The sequence below is a fragment of the Grampus griseus genome, assembly GCF_964374135.1.
Source record: "Grampus griseus genome assembly, chromosome: 1".
Lineage (NCBI taxonomy): Eukaryota > Metazoa > Chordata > Mammalia > Artiodactyla > Delphinidae > Grampus > Grampus griseus.
The window spans coordinates 176505588-176525982 of record NC_139017.1 but is presented as its reverse complement, the minus strand read 5'-3'; the positions used below and the strand labels follow the sequence as shown (position 1 = coordinate 176525982).

At 49.4% G+C, this 20395-nt stretch overlaps 1 protein-coding gene across 3 annotated transcripts in view; it reads right to left on the bottom strand.

Moving 5' to 3' along the window:
* Positions 1-20395, bottom strand: part of LOC309836817 (solute carrier family 2, facilitated glucose transporter member 5) — a gene marked incomplete at its 5' end in the record, with an annotated part of 58292 nt that overhangs the window by 20961 nt on the left and 16936 nt on the right. Inside the window, one exon of one of the 3 annotated variants that reach the window (XM_082676994.1) lies at positions 10983-11036. The exons of 1 other annotated variant lie outside the window; for it this stretch is intronic. In XM_082676994.1, coding sequence (XP_082533120.1) covers positions 10983-11036 — 54 coding nt within the window. Of the gene's footprint in view, positions 1-1103; positions 1179-10982; positions 11037-20395 lie in introns of those variants that run through there. One more of the 3 variants, XM_082676995.1, reaches the window with a different exon arrangement.

Genomic DNA, 20395 nt, shown 5'->3' with positions numbered 1-20395 from the left:
TCTGTGAGCTACAGAGCATGGACCCAACCTGTCTATGGCAAGGCTCTCCTGTCCACGACTGAATAAATAATAATTTGCACAAATAAGTACCTCCCCCATCAATATAAGCAGATGCTGTTGTGATGAATAAAATGCAAATTTCTTAAAAGTGTTAATAAATTTATGTTACCTTTCTGTCCTTATGCACTTTCCTCAATCAAAAGACTCTAGGACTTCCCTGGTGGCGCAGTGGTTAAGAATCCGCCTGCCAATGCAGGGGACACCGGTTTGAGCCCTGGTCCGGGAAGATCCCACATGCCGTGGAGCAACTAAGCCCGTGTGCCACAACTACTGAGCCTGCATGCTGCAACTACTGAAGCCCACACGCCTAGAGCCCGTGCTCTGCAACAAGAGAAGCCACTGCAATGAGAAGCCCGCGCAGCGCAATGAAGAGTAGCCCCCGCTCGCCGCAACTAGAGAAAGCCCGTGCGCAGCAACGAAGACCCAACGCAGCAAAAAAATAAATAAATAAAATATTTTAAAATTTATTTAAAAAAAGACTCTAAAAGTACAACAGCAATTATATGGAGGGCAAGGGTGGGTGGGAAGAGGTGCAGAAAAATCTTTCGTCTCTAAAAGAAAAGGATTCTGATTATCTAAAAGGGAGGGAACCTCTGCTACAGATCTGAGTTCAATTCAAATCCTGCAACATCTTTTCTATCTTCTTTTCGTACTGGCTTAGTTCTTCACCTGCTGAAAAGGTTAGTGAAAATGCCCTGAAGTGAAAATCAAAACAAATCAAAAAACTCTCACAGGCTCTATTGTAAGGATTTTGTTGCTGGTTTCCGAAGCCCTTCACCTCAAGTTCTTACGGTGAGGGAAGTTGTGACAAACTCTTCCTTTGAGTCTCATCATTTCGGTTCCAGCCCAAAGAACCTCTAAATCTCAATGTGTCTAAATGTCTCCTCTCTCTAGTGCCTGTAAAAGTCCAGCTGCTGGGTGAGCTCTGAGGGGCAGGTGCCCCAGTGGTCCTCGCCGTGCACAGAGCTCCGAAGGGCATCCCCAGCAACGCCGAACAGGCCCTGCCGTGGGGCTGCCGCTTGCTGTCTGGACAGCAAACTTACCCCTTCCCTCCTGACTGCGTCCTCTTGCTCCATCTTTGCTCTGGAAGCGCAGGGTCCTGCTTATTTCCTTTCAGCCCAAATAACAAATGCACTGAATGGCGAGAGAAGACATTCTGGCTGTACTTTGGCCAAGCCAGGTAACAGCCAATAGCATTTTTATAGGCGGGCTAAGGCAGAATAACCCTTTCGGGAACCCAGAGGTTTGTCTCGTTTTCGCTTCTTCTTTTAAGGGAGATGTCTGGGGTCTAACTCAGCAAGTGGGCACCCCCCAGGGACTGCAGGCGCAGTGCCTTCCGGATTGGGACAGTCTGCGGTATTTCCTTACTGCGAAAGTCAGGCTCGTGGTGAGTGACTGGAAGGGTTATTTCCGTCACAAACACATGGAAAGCAGCAGGTTCCAGTGACCCTACAACACAGCAGGTAACATGGGGGCAGGAGATGGGGTCATTAGAGGCTTCTCAGGAGTGGTCCCTGGCAGGAAGCCTGCAGCCAAATCTCTCCACTAGGAAGTCGGCTTTTGCCCAAACTACCACGCAACACTTTTCTCAGAAAGTTTATTTTCCTTTTTAAGGAACTCAGAGTCGCCTAGAGATGAGATTTTCCGTGTAATCATCACTATTGCAAAAGCAGTAAATATTTCAAATCCCTTTATCTGCAGGGCAGGGAAAGTGAGTCACAGCTGCTCGTCTGGGTCCTCCATGCGTGGCCAGGCCCCTGTCGGCCCCCTGTGCTCAGCACGTGTGCGGCTGCCATGCGGCCACCACACCAGGTCAAGTGGCCAAAATCCAGGGCAGGCTCGCAAAGCCGATGGGCTTTCATCTTTCCAGGGCACGTTCCCTGTTTTATTTGCTGTGGCGCAAATGCAGTTAATGTAGTCACATCTTCCCCTGTTCACCTTCAAATGACAGTTAACTGGGGGTCCACTGTGTGTCGGGCACTGGTCTTGGCATCAGTGGCAAACTCGGGAATTGTCATCAGGTGTCTCTGTGTGGGAGGCTGAGAGGAAGGTGACAGCGCGCGCGCGCGTGTGTGTGTGTGTGTGTGTGTGTGTGTGTGTGTGTTAGTCCCTGCTTCCCCATTCACGTGGGGGGGGGGTTTTGGGGGGATAGGGAGGTGTTGGGAGCAGTGGGGGTCAGGACTGACCATTTCCTTTCTCTAACTTCATTTCCTGTCCTTTTTCTCCTGGGTCACAGCCCTAATACCATGATTTCCCACTGAGGTTTGGCAAGACCAGAGGTTCCCAATTATTTCAAAGAGTTTTGAAAAATTCTGCAAAGAAAATGCACTTTAGTTGCGGGGCGGTGGGCGGGAGAGGGGTGGGGGGGTGAAGGGAAGGGGACAGGTTGGGAAAGCAAAAAGAGCTGTCAGAAGTTTGCCACCATGGGTCATTGCCAGGTCCAGAGGAAATCAAGAGAACCACTTCTAGGCCCGGAGCTTCCACTTCGCTCCCTGGGGAGCTGAAAGCTGAGAGATGGGGCTGGTGTCGGCCGATGCAGACCTCCCCTCCCCCGGCCTCGACCTCCCACCTGGAGTGGAGGTGGTGGGAGGAGCCGGTGGCCCGGCCTGGGCCGGAGGGGGCTCTCCTGTCCCGCGGAGGGGAGGGGGAGGGGAGGGAGGGGGAGGGGGAGGGGAGGGAGGGGAGGGGGAGGGGAGGGAGGGGAGGGGAGGGGAGGGGAGGGGGGAGCCGCAGTACCTGGCTCGGCGGCCCCGGGGCAGCACAGGTACAGCCTCGGCGTCACCAACGCCTCAGCGGCGGGAGCGCAGCGCGAGCGGAGAGAACGCGGCGGGGAGGCCGCCGGGATGCTGGGCCGTGGGGCGCTGTCCCCTCGCCCTTGCCCCGGGTTCCCCTCAACCCTGCCCGCGGCCTCCTCAGCCCGGGACCCTCGAGCCCCGCGGCGGCCAGTAGACACCGAAGGAGGGCACCTGGGGGCCAGGGAGGGCACCTGGGGGCCCCGGAGGGCCGGGAACGGTCGGGAGTGGGCCCAGAGCTCGGGGACTGTCCCCACCCAAGTCCTCTGTGACCCCTGCCCGGTCCTTCCAGGCCCCGGGACCCGGGCACAGCAGCCTCGGGGTCTCAGGCCGCCTTTAGGCTCTTGGGGGAAGGGGGTCCTTTGGGCGCCCAGGGATCTGGGGGCTCAGAATAGGGAGTGGCCCACTGGTCCGAGGCAGGGACTGTCCCTGCTGGGGTCTTGCAGGACCCTAGCGTCAGGCCGACCTGAGGTGTGTGGGCCGGGCTCGCCCACTGCAAGTGTCTTTTTGGTTTTGTGAACTTTCCACGTTTACTTCTTACCCGCGGGAGCTGAAAACGGGGGCGGGGAGGAACAGGGTGTCCCATCTCTGGCCCTCGCCCTCCCCACCCTGCCCTTGTCTCTGTCCTGCCTGCACTAGGAAGGGGACCTGCCAGTTGAAACCTATTTTTGCCTTGGGGTTTAAAATGACAATAATAAACAACACTGATTAACCCAAGGATATTTTGGTTAATTGCACATAGCAGGCCAAGGTGTGTCACAGGAACACGTACTAATGTTTCCAAGAAACGGACCTGTGCTTGAAACTACCTCTGTTGAGAGCCAAAGAATCACTTTTAAAATCAAAGGAAAGTGACCAGACCCGCGTTCTGCCAGGGCCTTCCTCACTTTCTCTTTCCCATCTTCCATACAGTTTGATTCATTACAGGGAAATTATATTAGGATTTTATCGTTGAGGGAGAAAAGGACCCAAAGCTAGTTTTCCTCTTTCTTCAAGGGCTGTGTGTTAGGTCCACCCTAACCTGTCACAGTGGGGAAAGTGCTTGCTAAGATCCTTGCTTGTCAAGGATTCTGACGTGAAGATCTGGGTCCCAGATCTCAATTCCCAAATCATTATTATTAACATATATTATTACTATTAAACGTTATTATTAACATAAAATGTAAATATGTTAGCACAGGATTTTAGAAGACTTATCAGAATCTGAAAACAGTGGTTATTCTGGGATGTGAGATTAGGAATGGTTTCAATCCTAGCATATGTTTACATTTATATGTACTGAGTCTACTACTGTCCTAGAGGGGGGATACAACAGGGTGCAAAAAAGAAAACAAAGCCTTGTCCTCAAGCAGCTTAGACTCCAGTTAAGAAAGCAGGATTCAGTCAGATAAATACACTGATGAATTTATAACTATAAAAGAACTCTAAAGAAGGGGGTTGAGGGGCTGGTCAGGGAAGACTTTACAAAAAAAGTGAGCTTGGGGCTTCCCTGGTGGCGCAGTAGTTGAGAGTCCGCCTGCCGATGCAGGGGACACGGGTTCGTGCCCCGGTCCGGGAAGATCCCACATGCCGCGGAGCGGCTGGGCCCATGAGCCATGGCCACTGAGCCTGCGCATCCGGAGCCTGTGCTCTGCAACGGGAGAGGCCACAACAGTGAGAGGCCCGCGTACCGCAAAAAAAACAAAACAAAAAACAAAACAAAAAAAAAGTGAGCTTGAGCTGAGATGGGAAGGAAGGATGAATAGAGCTTACCTAAGCAAAGGGGGGTCGGGGTGGGGACGGGGTGGTGGAGACAGCCTTCCAGATAGGGAATAGTATGTGCCAAGGTCCTGTGGTACAAGAGAAATTGCAATCAGTGTAGCTGAAGAGCACAAAGCAGAAAGGAAGGCTGGATGGAGAAGGAGGCTGGGGAGGTAGGCAGGGCCAGACTGTATTTAGCACTTGTAGACCATGTGAAGGAGCTTCATTTTTGTTCTAGGAGCAGAAAGAAGGCCTTAGAGGGTGGAGGGTGACCAGATTTGTGTTTTGAAAAGCTTACTGTGGCTGCCTAGAGGAGAACTGATGAGGGGACAAGAGACCAGTGGATTTGGGGAAGAGGAGAGGGAGGTGTTCTTTGCTGCAGAGCAAGTGAAATATGCCAGTGACTTGGACCTGCGTGGTGGCAGAGATTAGAGAAGCAAACGCATCTGAGAGACATTTAGGTTGTAAAACTGACAAAACTAGGTGACTGACACCAAGGGCAATTAAGAGGATTTTTGTATTACTTTTAAAATAAAACAAACAATAAAAATGGTCTATCTGAAAATGAAGCTTTTCAGAATTAAAAAAAAAAAGTTTGTATAGGAAAATTTAACCAGGATGTAAGCTGTTGAATTAGCATCACAAAGCAGGTCGGCAAATCCCTGGGCTCTTCTTGAAACCGAGCAGGACCCTGTGGTGCTCTTGGGCACAGAAGCCTTTCTGTCCCCCCCCTTTCTTGTTTGTAGGGAACAGACTCCAGCCTCCATGACCGTCCCTCAGTTCCAAAGGGCAGATTTGAACAGTTGCCAATCAGGGACGGGAGGGGATGCAGAGACAAGGGAGGAACACCCAAGAAACAATAGTGCAGCCTTGGGGCAGGTCCTGGTTCTGCCTCAAGGGATGCACATGACAATATCTTTAAGCTCTTTATGGAACTAAAACCCCCAACAAATGGAAGATGTCAGCATTCTTCATTCCAGAGAAGCTTTTCAAGAAGACCACATGAGGCCAGATTAAAGGAACCACAGAAGCTCATCAGATTACCTGAGACCAGATTAAAGGAGTACAGGCTCTGCACACACCCTAATCTTATCAGCAACCCCATCCTTGAACTATAGCTATAAAACTCCTCACCAAATCCTCCCGGGTTGGGACATATAGTTTGTGAGGGGCACGAGCCCACTGTGTCCCCCTTTGCCTGGCAAAGCAATAAAGCCATTCTTTTCTACTTATTCCAAAACTCTCCGAGATTTGGCACTAGCACACAGATACCGAGTTTCCGGCATCATTCTGAGACCAGATGATACCAGGACTTTAAGTCACTCTTGGTCTCATCTCTACTAGGAATGTTCTGGAATTTTAAAGTTTTATCGTGGGCCTCTATTGTACAGACTACTGCGGCTCCCCCAACCCATCCTCAAATCCATTTGCCCAGTCCTTCTAGTAATAGAATTTGGGGCAGGACCTGAGGCTGCCCAAAGGAAAGACTAGGTTTCCCATCACCCTTGCGGTTGGCAGGGACATACGACAAGTTCTATCTAAAGCGACGTATGTGAAGGTGTCACATACTGGCTTGTAAGAACCTTTCTCTCTTCTTTGTTCCTTTTGCCATCCTGCTGCCTGGAATACGGGTGCCACCAGCTTGGGCCACAAGGTTGAGGACACACAGGACAGAGCAAGGAGATGGAAGGAGCTTGGGTCCCTTCCCCTTCAAAGTGCTGCTCCTGCCCAGACCACTGCCTGGACTTTCCATGAAAGAAAAACACTCCTCTTTTTCATTTTCTGTCACTTGCGGCCAAACCCATTTCTTACTGATATAACCATCAAACATTTGCCTGAAAGTCTGTTAGGACAGAAAATGGGAAAGGACCCTTGAAGAAGCTGTGAAGACATCTCTCTCTCTCTCTCTCTCTCTCTCTCTCTCTCTCTCTCTCTATATATATATATATATATATATATATATGTATGTATGTATGTATTTGTTTGTTTTGATACAGCCTAAATCGGGTTTTAAAATGTGATGACATGGCTCTCAACTGGAAGCGAATGGCCTAAGAACACTCATTTTAAAGAAGAAAGTGAGAACCCCCTAGCTGCTGGGTGCAAATGTCAGTGGAGATTTACCCAGGCTGCTGTTTTCATTAGGACTGTATTTGTTTTTTGTGTTCAGATTTTAAAATTGCGTGGGGGTCTGCCACAACCCTATTTTCCCCTTAAATCCTGTTATTTACTTATGTGGCATATGATAGAAAGTGGAGTTCTTTAGGAACATGTGCATCGCATTATAGCAGAAGCGCCTGCACGTGCCTCGGAGGGCACAAAACGAGGCTGCTACCAAGGTGCAGAGTGAGTGTGGATTGCTTGATTGGAGGGAGGGGTGGGAAGGCAGGAAAGAGCTCTGGGTCATCCCCATTCCAGGTGTAGATAAGGAAGAAGTAATTAGCAGGTCCCAGCATGCATCCAGCTATCTACACAGGCAGCGCTCCTGCTGCAGGGGGCCTGGTAGGATGACACAAGACTTCCCAAGCCCAGTGCCCAGTGGGGCCAGCTACACCTCACCCAGGCCTGCCTGGATTCTGGCCATCGGAACCCAACTCTGCAACGTAGGTGGAAGGAAGAGGGAGAAACCAAGCCTGGTCCAAACCTTCTTGCTCCACAGGCCAAGATTTTATCAGATGCCCCCAAGGCAGAAAGGCTGTGGCTCATGCTGACACACCCGGTGAGTAAACTTCAGAGATGATACAAGGTTCCTAAGTTTTCTTTCCAAGAATAGAATTTGACCTCACCTATCAGAGTGCCCATGCACTAAAGAGTGACCTTTGGGAATCATGGACAGAATGCATGAAAGCCAGGGGCTCAGGAAGCTTCTCAGGGACCCAAGTGGCTTCGTTGGTTACACATTACCTTGGGTAAACAACTCTTTTTTTTTTCAAACTGTGGTAAAAAACTTATAACAAAAATTGGCTTTTTTAGGTGTACATTTCAGTAGTGCTAAGTATACTCACTGTTGTACAACCAGTCTCCAGAACTTTCTCATCGTGCTAAACTAAGGCTCTAAATCCATTCAACAATAGTTCCCCCCAGCTCTGGCAACCTCTGTTTTACTTTTCGTTTCTATGAACCTGACTACTTTAGTTGTTTCCTATAAGTGGGATCGTGGAGTATTTGTCCTTTTGACTGTCTTATTTCACTTAGCATAATGTCATCAAGGTTCATCCATGTCGTGAGCAAGGATGTGGAGAAACTGGAACCATTGTATGTTGCCAGTGGGAACGTAAAATGGTGCAACTGCTGTGGAAAGCAGTTTGGTGATTCCTTAAGAAGTTAAACAGAATTACCATATGACTCAGCAATTCTACTCCTAGATATATTTTAATTCCAAAAGAGTAAAAACAGAAACTGGCACTCAAGCAAATATATGTATATGCATATTCACAACAACGCTATTCACAATAGCCAGAAAGGGGAAACAGCCCACACGGCCACCAATGGATGACTGGATAAACAAATTGTGATATATACACACAACAGATTATGCAGCTATAAAAAGAAATGAAGTCCTGACACAAGCTACATGAACCTCGAAAATATTATGCTAGGTGAAAGAAGCCAGGCACAAAAAGGTCACATATTGTATGATTCTATTTATATGAGAAATCCAGAAGAGGTAAATCCAAAGAGACAGAAAGCAAATTGGTGGTTGCCAGGGGCTGTGGGGAGAGGGGAAGGGGAGTGACTACTTCATGGGTGTGGGGTTTCCTTTGCAGGTGATGCAGATATTTTGGAACTAGATAGAATGGTGATTATATAACACTGTGAAGGTACTAAATGCCACCGAACTGTACACTTTAAAAAGGTTAATTTTATGTGAACTTCTCCTTAGTAAAAGCGAGGGAACAAATGCTGGAATATTCTAGAATAGCATGCTACTTTGCCCGTGTCTTTCTGACTCTGGGGTTAGTGACCTTACATTAATAGTGTTAGAGGATAATTTTCAAGAAAAAAGGTAAAAATTATGACATTTTTCCTTCCAGTTTTATTGAGATGTAACTGACAGCACGGTTTGAATGTAAGGTGTACAGCATAATGGTTTGACTCTCGTGCATCACGAAATGATTTAGTGAGCATCCGTCATCTCCTATAGATACAAAATATAAGAAAAAGAAAAAAAATATTTTCCTTGTGATAAGAATGCTTAGGATTTACTCTCTTAACTTTCATCTATAACAGGGTTCCCCAACCCCCAGTACCGGTACCAGTCCAGGCCTGTTAGGAACCGGGCCGCACAGCAGGAGAGTGTGAACCTTCACCTGCTGCTCCCCGTCGCTGGCATTACCACCTGAACCATCCCCACCTGCCCCCCCGCCCCGTCCGTGGAAAAATTGTCTTCCACCAAACCGGTCCCTCGTGCCACAAAGGTTGGGGACCTCTGATATATAACATACAGCGATATTAATTATATTTATCATGTGGTACTTTACATCCCTAACATTTATCTTATAACTGGAAGTTTGTACCTTTGGACCACCTTCCTCCAATTCCCTTCCCCCTGCCTCTGGCAGCCACGAATCTGACCTCTTTTTCTGTGAGTTTGTTTGTTGTTTTTGGAGTATAATTGACCTACAGCGCTATGTTAGTTCCTGGTGCACAACACAGTTATTCTATATTTCTATCCTTTTCAAAGTGATCACCACGATAAGTCTAGTTACATGAAATAGGTCACCGTACAAAGATACTACATAGTTATTGACTGTATTCCCCACACTGTACATTTCATGCCTGTGACTCATTTATTTTGTAACTAGAAGTTTGTACTCTTACTCTCCCTCATCTATTTCTCTCCTCCTCCCACCTCCCTCCCCTCTGGCAACTGCCTGTTTGTTCTCTGTAAGTATGACTCTGAATCTCTTTTGTTATGTTTGTTCATTTGTTTTGTCTTTTAGATTCCACATATAAGTGAAATCCTAGAGTATTTGTTTTTCTCTGTCTGACCTGTTTCACTTAGCATAATACCCTCTAGTTCCACTGGCAAGATTTCATTCTTTTTTATGGCTGAGTAGTATTCCACTGTGTGTGTGTGTGTGTGTGTGTGTGTGTACCACCTCTTCTTCTTGGCTGTGTCTCCCAGCTTGCAGAATCATAGTTCTCTGACCAGGAATTGAAATCCTGCCCTTGGCAGTGAAAGTGCAGAATCTTAACCACTGGACCACCAGGGAATTCCCACCACCTCTTCTTTACTCATATTTCAATGGACACGGGTTGCTTCCATATCTTGGCTATTGTAAATAATGCTGCAGTGAACATAGGGGTTCATATATCTTTTCAAATTAGTGTTTTCATTTTCTTTGGATAAATACCCAGGAGTGGAATTGCTGGGTCATATGGTAGTGCTATTTTTAATTTTTTAAGGAACCTCCATACTGTTTTCCATAGTGGCTGGGCCAGTTTACAGCTGGGCCAGTTTACATTTCCACCAGCAGTGCGAGGGTCCCCTTTTCCCCACATCCTCATCAATACTTACGTTTTGTCTTTTTGGTAACAGCCGCCCTGAAAGATGTGAGGTGATATCTCATCGCATTTCCCTGATGATTAGTAATACTGAGTATCTTTTCATGTGCCTGTTGGCCATCTGTATGTCTTTGGAAAAATGTCTATTCGGATCCTCTGCCCATTTTAAATTTGGGTTGTTTGGGGCTTTTTGATGTTGAGTTGTGTGAGTTCCAGCATCAGTTACCTACAACTTGCAGAATTGTGAGCTCAAAGGTAGTACAAGGGCAGAGGGCTGTGCCAGCGGGAAGGATGCTGTAAACCATGCGCGACTTTCCCCTGAAGCTCACACTCTTCCCTACAGTCCGTTGAAAAGAACCTCGGTGGGAGCATCGCAGATATCAGCACAGGCTGTAAATCAACGCCACCCCCGCCTCCCGCTGGTCCGTTGTTGAACGGTTACAGCGTCCCACAGAATCTAGTGCTACGTGACGCCCCAGGGCCAGAGAATACATTTTACGTGTCCAGCCTGAGGCCTTAAGGAGCATATTACGGAATCTAGAAGCCCAGTGGGTACTGCCGGGCCACCCAAGTTCTCCTTGAAGCCAAGCCCTGCAAGCATCCACCCACGCTTTTGAAGCCCCCGGAACCAGAGTTCCTCTAGGTCTCCTGGGTCTGCAGCAGCCGCCTTACCTGGGAGCTTGTGAAAAATACAGACTCACAGACTCCACCCCAGACCCACTCAATCAGAACCTGCATTTTAACCAGAACCCCGGGTGGTCCCGGCTCTCAAGAAAGTCAGAACCACTGCTCCACGCTTTTCCTGAACGTGGCATCGGCGACTCTCCGTGGACACCCAGCCCCGAGGTCTCCTGGATCTGTGCCCAGCCAGGGCGGACTCACCCCCAGGGCTGACACAGCGTCCCCAATGCTCTCCTCGTCACTCATGTCACTCATCATGGCGCTGGTTGGGTAACTTCAGACAGCACCTGCCCTCCGACGCCCAACGCTCCCCGTCTGCTTTTCCTCCTGGGGTGGTGGTGCCGAGACAGGGAAGAGACAAACGCTGTCTGCTGGTATTTGAGAGAAGCTCTCCCAGATGCAACAGGTCCAGGCAAATCCAGTGATTTGCTGGGTGCCAGGGAGAAGAGAAGCTACAGAAAATGTTAGCGAAAGGGAGAGTCTGCTCCCATCTCTGACATAATGGTCATGGGAAATTCCCCAGATGCTTGTTAAATAGGTACTGCTCAACAAGAGCAGGTGTGAGATTGTTCCGTCTGGAACTGGGCCTGGGGCACTGGAAACAGAGGGGAGGATTCAGCTGTGGGGAAGGGGCAGGAAGTAGTAGACCCTTCAGGGGCTCTTAGGTAACACAAGAAAAGCTAACCGAGAATAATGACAGCTGCGTCTTGTAGAGCTTTCCTCTGGCTCAGTCCTTGTACTAAGCACTGGGTCTCATGTTAGTTTCATTATTATCTCCTTTTTAGATGAAATCGAGACTAAGAGAGGTCACAGTTCTTTGCCCAGAGTGACACCATTAGGAACGGCAGAGGCCTGCTTGACCCGGTTTCTCTCCTTCCAGAGCCTCGTTGTTCACACACCTGTCTCTCCTGACCCCCTTTCTTGGACCATGGTTTGTCTGCCAAGACATGGCTGGGTAAAGATGTGGCTGCCCTCATCAGCATCACTTTACTACCCCCAGGAGACTGGCCCAGAAAGATATAAGTTGCAAGTGTCATCTGGAAAAAAATAAAAGCTCGACGTAAGGGCTGTGAGTTGAGTTTTATTCAGTATCTTACTGATGACTATGGCCCAGGATACAGCCTCTCAGAGAGCTCTGAGAAACTGCTCCGAAAAAGGTATTGGAGGAGCATATATATGAAATTTTTTGACTGGGAAATACATGTAGCCAAGCCTACATCTTGTTAAAAGATTAATGCTAATCACAGAAAACAGATATCTCCAGTTAATGATTTTAGTGCTTTGCTATGCATGGGAAGGTGCGTAGAATCTGGGGTCATCAAAATTCTTTCTCAGACATGTATCTTAACTATCTTGGGCCCCATGTGCCCAAAACACAGAGTACTTCATCCTGAATTCCTTTCAGGGTTTGCTATAGGTCAGGGGCTAATTACTTCATCCTTGTAGAACTGGAATTGTGGGCAACATTTTTTTGTTTCCACAAGTAACTTCTACTTCCCTCCAAGAACTTTTAAGAAACCATGCATTCTTTAACAGAAAGCATCGTGACAGTTTCCACCCAAAACTCTTGAAATTCTTCACCTCCAGATGCTTACCCTACTATGCCCACTGATGCAAAACTGGGATGTCGTGACCCTCGCCCAATCCCCAGCACATTAAAAGGCCCACCTTAAACCACACTTCAAACATGCTGCTAAAGGGAATTCCCTGGTGGTCCAGGGGTTAGGGGTCCATGCTTCCATCGCAGGGGGCACGGGTTTGATCCCTGGCTGGGGAACTAAGATCCTGCAAGCTGTGCTGTGCGGCAAAAAAAAAAAAAAAAAAAAAAAAATCACTAAATATCCCACTAAATGTCCCTCCCACTCTGAGACCCTATTAAGGCCCTGTTGGGAGTGCTTTTCCTTATCCTGCAAGCAATGCACGGCTTTGCCTTATCAACAGGCTGGGCCGACTCTATGGGAGGCCTGCAACCTGTGTGGTCACTAGGGCCTCTGTTGAGAAGCGTGACCTCATTTGGCCCCAGATGTAATAAGAGCTCAGTAAACGTTAGCTGTCAGCTATTATCAATGTCCTGACCCCATAACACCAGGCAAACCTTTCCTTCATGGAGCCTGGATTCTGCTCCAATAAGTGATTCTGAGTTTTGGGGTTTATTTTGGTGGGGGAACCCACATGCTTCATTCAGAAAGTCATTTAGGGACTTCCCTGGTGGCGCAGAGGTTAAGAATCCTCCTGCCAATGCAGGGGAGATGGGTTCAAGCCCTGGTCTGGGAAGATCCCACATGCCGTGGAGCAACTGAGCCCGTGCACCACAACTACTGAGCCTGCGCTCTAGAGCCCGTGAGCCACAACTACTGAGCCTGCATGCCTAGAGCCTGTGCTCCACAACAAGAGAAGCCACCGCAATAAGAAGCCCGCGCACAGCAACGAAGAGTAGCCCCCGCTCGCCACAACTGGAGAAAAGCCTGTGCGCAGCAACAAGACCCAACGCAGCCAAAAACAAACAAACAAATAAATAAATATATTTTTTTAAAAAAGAAGTCATTTACCTCTTCCTCCCAAACTTCTAACTTTTTGGATGTGAAAGGCTTAAGCCCCATGTGCATGCTGGGCTGGCCCTAGCGTCTCACTCTGTGCCCAGAACCGGGCAGGCTCTGGGGGAACCGGCCAGGTAGAGTGGTCCCTGGAACTTCTGGTCTTTATGGACACCGTGGCATCTCAGAGGTCTGCTTAGAAGGCCGTGGAGCAGAGGGAGGTGGTCTTCAGGGTGTCTGCTGGCTAAGGGCAGAAGCAGGGAGCCAAGCAAGAAGGGAAGAGAAGGGCTTTCCAGGGAGAGGGGACAGCATGGGGCAGGAGGGAGCAGCACCATGATATTGTGATTTATCATCAGAAATACATATTTGGTCTTCATCCCATCCTGGCACATAGATCCTAAAATCTTGGAATCTCCTCAGCATTGAGAGTGTCTCTGTTATGTCAATGAGGTGACTTTTGGAAAAGCCCCTAGGTAAGCAAAGGATGGGGCTGGTTGCCAGGGGAACCAACCCTGTGATTAGGGAGTTGGAAATTTCAGTCCTACGCCGCCAGCCTCCTGGGAGGAGAGAGGGGCTGGAGGTTGAATAAACCACCAGTAGCCAGTGATTTAATCAATCATATAATGAAGCCTCCATAAAAACCCAAAAGGACAGGAAAACACAGAGGTTTGGGGAGAGTAGGACTTGGAGGACATGGAAGTTCTGTGTCCCTTCCCCATACCTTGTCCTGTGCATCTCTGCCATCGGGCTGTTCTTGAATTATGTCCATGGTAATAACCAGTGATCTAATAAGTAAAATGTTTCTCTGACTTTCGTGAGTTAATCTAGCAAATTAATCGAACCCAAAGAGGGGGTCTCCAGTGGGAATCTCCAGCCTACGGGTGGTTGGGCAGAAGCACAGGTGACAACCTGGACTTTCAGTTGGTATCTGAAGTGGGGAGACTGTCTTTGGGACTGAGACCTTCACCTGTGGGTATGATGCTGTCTCCAGGTAGACAGTGTCAGAACTGAACTGCAGGACACCCAGCTGGTCCTACAGCTGGTGTCAGACGATTGCTTGCTGGGGTTGGGAGAAACCACAAGCATCACCAGCATGGAAAGTTGTGCTGTTTGCTGGGGTGAGGAAGGCGGAGGTGACTCCAGAGAGGGGGACTCCAGAGAGGGGGCCTGAGGGCTTGGACTGTTCACTGCATCCCCTGGAGTCCCTCAGGCTGGGTCGCCTGGCCAGACTGTGCCTTGGGTGGTGCTCAGAGCCTCCCTAAGCAGGATGAGGGGGCTGGTGGGAAGGTCGGGGAAGAGGTGATGAAGGGTCACCGAGGGGAGATGGGGTGGATGGGGAGAGGTACACAGCACCTAACGAGTGGAGGGTCTCGGGAAGGTCTCTCAGCACCGGCCGGGAAAGGCTTCTTCCATTTTCTCACAGGTAAGCACGTAGCATCTGGTTCAAGGTATGGAGACCAAGGCAAGAGAGAGTAGCTAAAACACCCTCCCAAGTGGTTGCCCGGAAGAAACAGGACAGGACACTGCTAATTTTGTATTGTTTAAGTTTGTGTATGCTGTATCTTTTTGAGTGTAATAATTTTATTGTTTTTATTTTTTTAAATTTCTTTTTAATTTTTATTTTATACTGGAGCGTAATTAACAATGTTGTGTTAGTTTCAGGTGTACAACAAAGTGATTCAGTTATACATATACATGTATCTATTCTTTTTCAAATTCTTTCCCATTCAGGTTATTAGATAGTATTGAGCAGAGTTCCCTGCTCTATAGTAGATGCTTGTTGGTTATCTATTTTAAATACAGCAGTGTGTGCATGTCAATCCCAGACTCCCAATCTATCCCTCCCCGCCAGTTGCATCTTAATAACAAAATTAATATAAAAAAGATGCAAGGCATTTCTAGGGGCTGGTCAATGTATTTTTAAATTAATTAATTATATTAAGACTTTATTTTCGTAGAGCAGTTTTAGGTTTATAGCAAAATTGAAGGGAAGATACAGATTTCCCATGTGCCCCCAGCTCCTACACCTGCACAGCCCTCCCCAGCATCACCACCTCCCACCCAGGTGGTACACTTGTCACCTGGGATGAACCTGCACTGACACGTCATTATCACCCAGAGTCCAGAGTTCACATTAGGGCTCACTCTTGGTGTTGGACATGGTGTGTTTGGACAAGTGTGTATTGACAGGTATCCATCATCATAGGGTCATACAGAGTGGTTTCACTGCCCTAAAAATCCCCTGTGCTCCACCTCCCTCACCCCAACCCCTGGCAACCACTGATCTTTTTACTGTCTCCATAGTTCTTCCTTTTCCAGAATGTCCTATAGTTGGAATCGTACAGCATGCAGCCTTTTCAGATCGAATTGTGTCGCTCAGTAATGCATGTAAGTTTCCTCCATGTCTTTCCATGGCTTGAGGGCTCCTTTCTCTTTAGTGCTGAATAATATTCCATTGTCTGGAGGCAGCACAGTTTATTTATCCATTCCTCTGCTGAAGGACATCTTAACTACTTCCAAGTTTTGGGCACTTCTGGATAAAGCTGCTATGAACATCTGTGTGTAGGTTTTTGTGTGGACATAAGTTTTCCACTCATTTCGGTAAATACCAAGGGGCGTGATTGCTGGGAAGAGTATGTTTAGTTTTGTAAGAAACTGCCCAACTCTCTTCCAAAGTGGCTGCACCATTTTGCATTCCCACCGGCAGTGAATGAGAGTTCCTGTTCCTCCACGTCCTCGCCAGCATTTGGTGCTGTCGATGTCCTGGATCGCGGCCACTCTAAGAGGTGGGGAGTGGCATCTCGCTGTTTTAACTTGTGCTAACTGGTGGCACATGATGTGGAGCATCTTTTCACGTGCTTATTTGCTATCTCTGTATCTTATTTGGTGAGGCGGCTGTTAAGGTCTTTGGTCCATTTCTTAATCGGGTTGTTTGTTTTCTTATTGCTGAGTGTTAAATGTCCACTGTAGGGCTTCCCTGGTGGCGCAGTGGTTGAGAGTCTGCCTGGCGATGCAGGGGACATGGGTTCGTGCCCCTGTCCGGGAAGATCCCACATGCCGCGGAGCGGCTGGGCCCGTGAGCCACGGCCGCTGAGCCTGCGCGTCCGGAGCCTGTGCTCCGCAACGGGAGAGGCCACAACAGTGAGAGGCCCACGTACCGCAAAAAAAAAAAAAAAAAGAAAACAAAACGAAAAAGAATCCGCCTGCCAATGCAGGCGACAGGGGCTCGAGCCCTGGTCCGGGAAGATCCCACATGCCGCAGAGCAGCTAAGCCCGTGCGCCACAACTACTAAGCCTGCGCTCTGGAGCCCACGAGCCACAACTACTGAAGCCTGCATGCCTAGAGCCCGTGCTCTGCAACAAGAGAGGCCACTAGAATGAGAAGCCTGTGCCCTGCAACGAAGAGTGGGCCCCACTCGCCACAACTAGAGAAAGCCCACGTGCAGCAACGAAGACCCAACGCAGCCAAAAATAAATAAAAATAAAAATTTGAAAAAAAAAGGGTCCACTGTATATTTTGGTAACAGTCCTTTATCAGATGTGTATTCCCCCCAATCCCCAGTTTCACTGAAAAATAATTGACACACCTCACTGTATAAGTTCAAGGTGTACAGTGTGAAGGCAATTCACATACATTGTGAAATGATGACAATAGGTTAGCATCCATCATCTTGTATAGATACACAGATGTGTCTTTTGCAAATATTTTCTTCCAGTCTGTGGCTTGTCCTCTCATCCTCTTGACAGTTGATGTATTTTTAGCTTTACAAAATCCAGAAAGTAGAACAAATAAAAAAGGAACGCTTCTGGGAGCAAAGTTCCCAAGATGTAGCAGTTAAAAAAAAAAAAAAGACTTGATGGCAGGGCTGCAGGGCTGCGAAGGTCTGCACCGAACGAGGCAGCTGGCTTCGATGGCTGGTTTTGGAAGGCTGCTTCCTTCAGAGAAGAGCCCTTGTGCGCCAGCAGTTCCCGGCCACCGGGGAGCCTTAGTTGCCACTGCAGAGGGTCACCGGGTGTCAGGATAGAATCACGCAAGAAGGGAGACATGGTTGGTGGCCCAGTATCTGGAGTGTCTCACTCGTGAGAGTTTAGCCCTAAGCTGCGGGTCCTTGGAACTTGGCTCTGTTGATCCTCATATGGGACGGGGCCTTGGAATCTGTATTCGAAACACCACCACCCCTGCTCCCCAACCCAGACGAGGGATTCTATCAGGCAAACTCAGGAGAAGCTGGCTATACCAACCAGGTGGCCACCTACCCGACAGCATTTGCCCAGAGAGAAGGACACAGACGTGGTCTCCAGGGCCCAACCGTGTGGAAAGCTCTGGACCTGCCCCACAGCACAGGCCCGTCTGAGCCGCACTGCCGACCCGCACCCACATCAACGGCAGTCGGTTTACCAAATACACAAAAGAAATATAGTTTATTTAATTTAAAATAGCAAGACTTTGGCCTTGACCCAGACGGTCAGGGTTTGCATTACAATTCTGCACATGCACAAAACCTCCCGCGATGCCATTATGCCGAGACGGGAAGCCTGCAAAAATGTTCTTTTCTTGCTATGGACACAGGCAGAGCTCTGTCTGCACCCTTAACGCTGGGCCAAATCATAATCTTTATTAAAAAACAAAAACAGACAGACACAACTCTGAAGCACAAAGAGGCAGAAAGTGTTTCGTAAACCTGAGGAAAAGACCAAGGTTCAGCAAGTGCCTGAGAAGAGAGGGGCTGGGGGCTGAGACACAGCCCCTGTCCAGGCCGAGGCCACACAGCTGTGCCCGGGGGGTGAGGGTGGATAAACATTAACTACACTGGCCGAGAGAGAGAACCCACGGGCGCCCAGCCACGTGTAAAAGGAACGCGCTTCTGTCTGGCTCTGATCCGAGGCAGGAGACCCTCCTGGGCTTCACGATGGTGCTGTTTGCAACGCTCCGGGCACCAGCACGAGCCCCTCCCCTGCCCGCATGTGTCCGCCACTCGCAGTAACATGTTCACCCGTCTGCAGAGACAGGGTGGGGAGCAGAGGGAGGGAAATGGAAATACTCAGCAGCGGCAACTCACAGGTGGAATGAGAACGTGAGGGAGGCCCGGGCACACGGAGATGTTCTTCTCTGAGCCCCGACTCCCTCTGCGGGTGTTTTCCGGCTGCAGCCGGTCTGGGGAAACCCAGGTCTCAGGCCTGTCCTTAGAGGCCATGCCCAGCGGGCATCGATGTTGCACCATCTGAGCCAAGGCCTCTGGGGCCCCCTTCAGAACAAGAGGTATTCGAGCATCATTCCGCCAGGGCCCATACTCTAGCTCAGCCGTGAGTCACCTTCTCTTTTGCAGCAAGCAACTTCCTGAATTTCTGCTCCATTCTAGAAGCTAACGTGAGGCTCTTTACCAGCTAGGCACCCATGATGAGCTGTAACGTCTTTAGGGGAACACTGGACTCCCCTCACGTGGGCCATTTCTGTAAGGAGACCGCCTTACTGACAAGTAGCTTTCTGTAGGGCAGCCCAGAGCTTTCTTTGAATCCTAAAGGGATGTTTCACCTCTTGCTGATTTTCATAAAACCTTCTTTTAAAAAGGGAACCCAAAAGGAGCGTTTTGGACCTAGTTCTGTAGAGGACTATTACTTTCAGAGTCTCTTCCTATTACAGATTTTGCTTTTGAGAGTACAAGAGGAATCAACAGGAGGGTGTGGCTTTGGTTTTAATCCAGAACCCTTTTACAGGTTCAGAAAAGCAGTTTTGCAGAGTTCTCATGGGCCCCAAGGGAGGGGCACCTATCAGGTTAGTTGTACTTTTCTTCCCCAAGGCCCCGCACGCACAGTGACAGTTACACCTCCCACTCTTAGCCAGTGGCTTCTGTGACTGAACAGAGAAATTGTTTTCTGACCTAAGACGAAAGGGTTGGTGGAAGAGTCATAGGTTATAGAGATACGGATGCTTCTTTTAAATCCGTTTTCTTTTGAATCACCCCATGATGCATGCGTCACTCTCCCCAACCAATCCCCCAAACCTTCACCTTCAGGGAGGAATCAGTATTTGGGTGTTCCCTAACCCTCTGGTCGCCTTTCCTATAAAAAATTAACCTAGGAAGTGAACAAGCCAGATCCTTCCCCGACTCACCCGTTTCAGTCTTTACAAGAACAGACCCAAGTGACAGTGGGGCGTCTGCGGGGACTTCTGCAGTGGCCTCTTCCTGTCCTGTTCCAGCCCTTGCATTGGAGGAGGGGCCTGCATTTTAATTTTAAGTGCCTGGGGGAGACAGGAGTCTGGATCCTGGCCTCTGCTTGAAACTCAAACACAATCCATACATCAAGGGCTGGCAGCCCGTGGAGAGGATTCAGGAGGCCCCAGGAGACCAGCTGCCCTGCAGCTGTGTGCGGCTGTGCTCATGCTGGTCACCAGGGGGGAACCTCCTGGTGAAAGGTAACTGGCCCTTTCGTTGACCAGCAAAGCCATCCGAGAAAAGCCAGGCTCTCAGGGGAATCTCAACGCCCTGACAAACCAGGAGTCTGCTCTGTGATACTTCAGTGGGGGCCACGTCGCTGGTACCCCCTGACATTTTCTTGAGGATGGGTGCCCAGTGTACATATATCTCTATGTGCTTTTCCCACCGGTGTGGGTCCCTCCAGCTGTAAACAGTGCTGTGTGGTCATGAGGCCGAAGACGCCCGGACCGCCAGGCAACCTGGCAGTGATCGGGTCCCACGGGTTTCCCTGAATCTCAGTGCAGCCCTCATGCTGGCGAACTCCCCTGCGTGCAGAAGGATGCGGTGTGAGGGGGTCGTGCTTGAGGGTCGAGGAGGTAGACAAGCCGAGTCTGCGCTGCTCCCCACGGGGCTTGAGCTTCGGCAGCCGAAGGCGGACAGCGCAGCTGACGCCCCGCTCCCTGCAGAGGGGACTCGGCGCCGCCCGCCCCAGGTCGGCAGCACCCACGCACAGAACTAGGGGGGCAGCAGCTCAGGTGCTTGGAAGTTCATCCGCGGCCCGCCTGGGCCCCTGCGACTCGCCCGCCCGTTGTGGAGGGCGCAGGGGCCTTGGGGGGCCCAGCGCGCTCTCGGCGGCAGCGGAAGCCTGAGGGCAGCAGCAGGA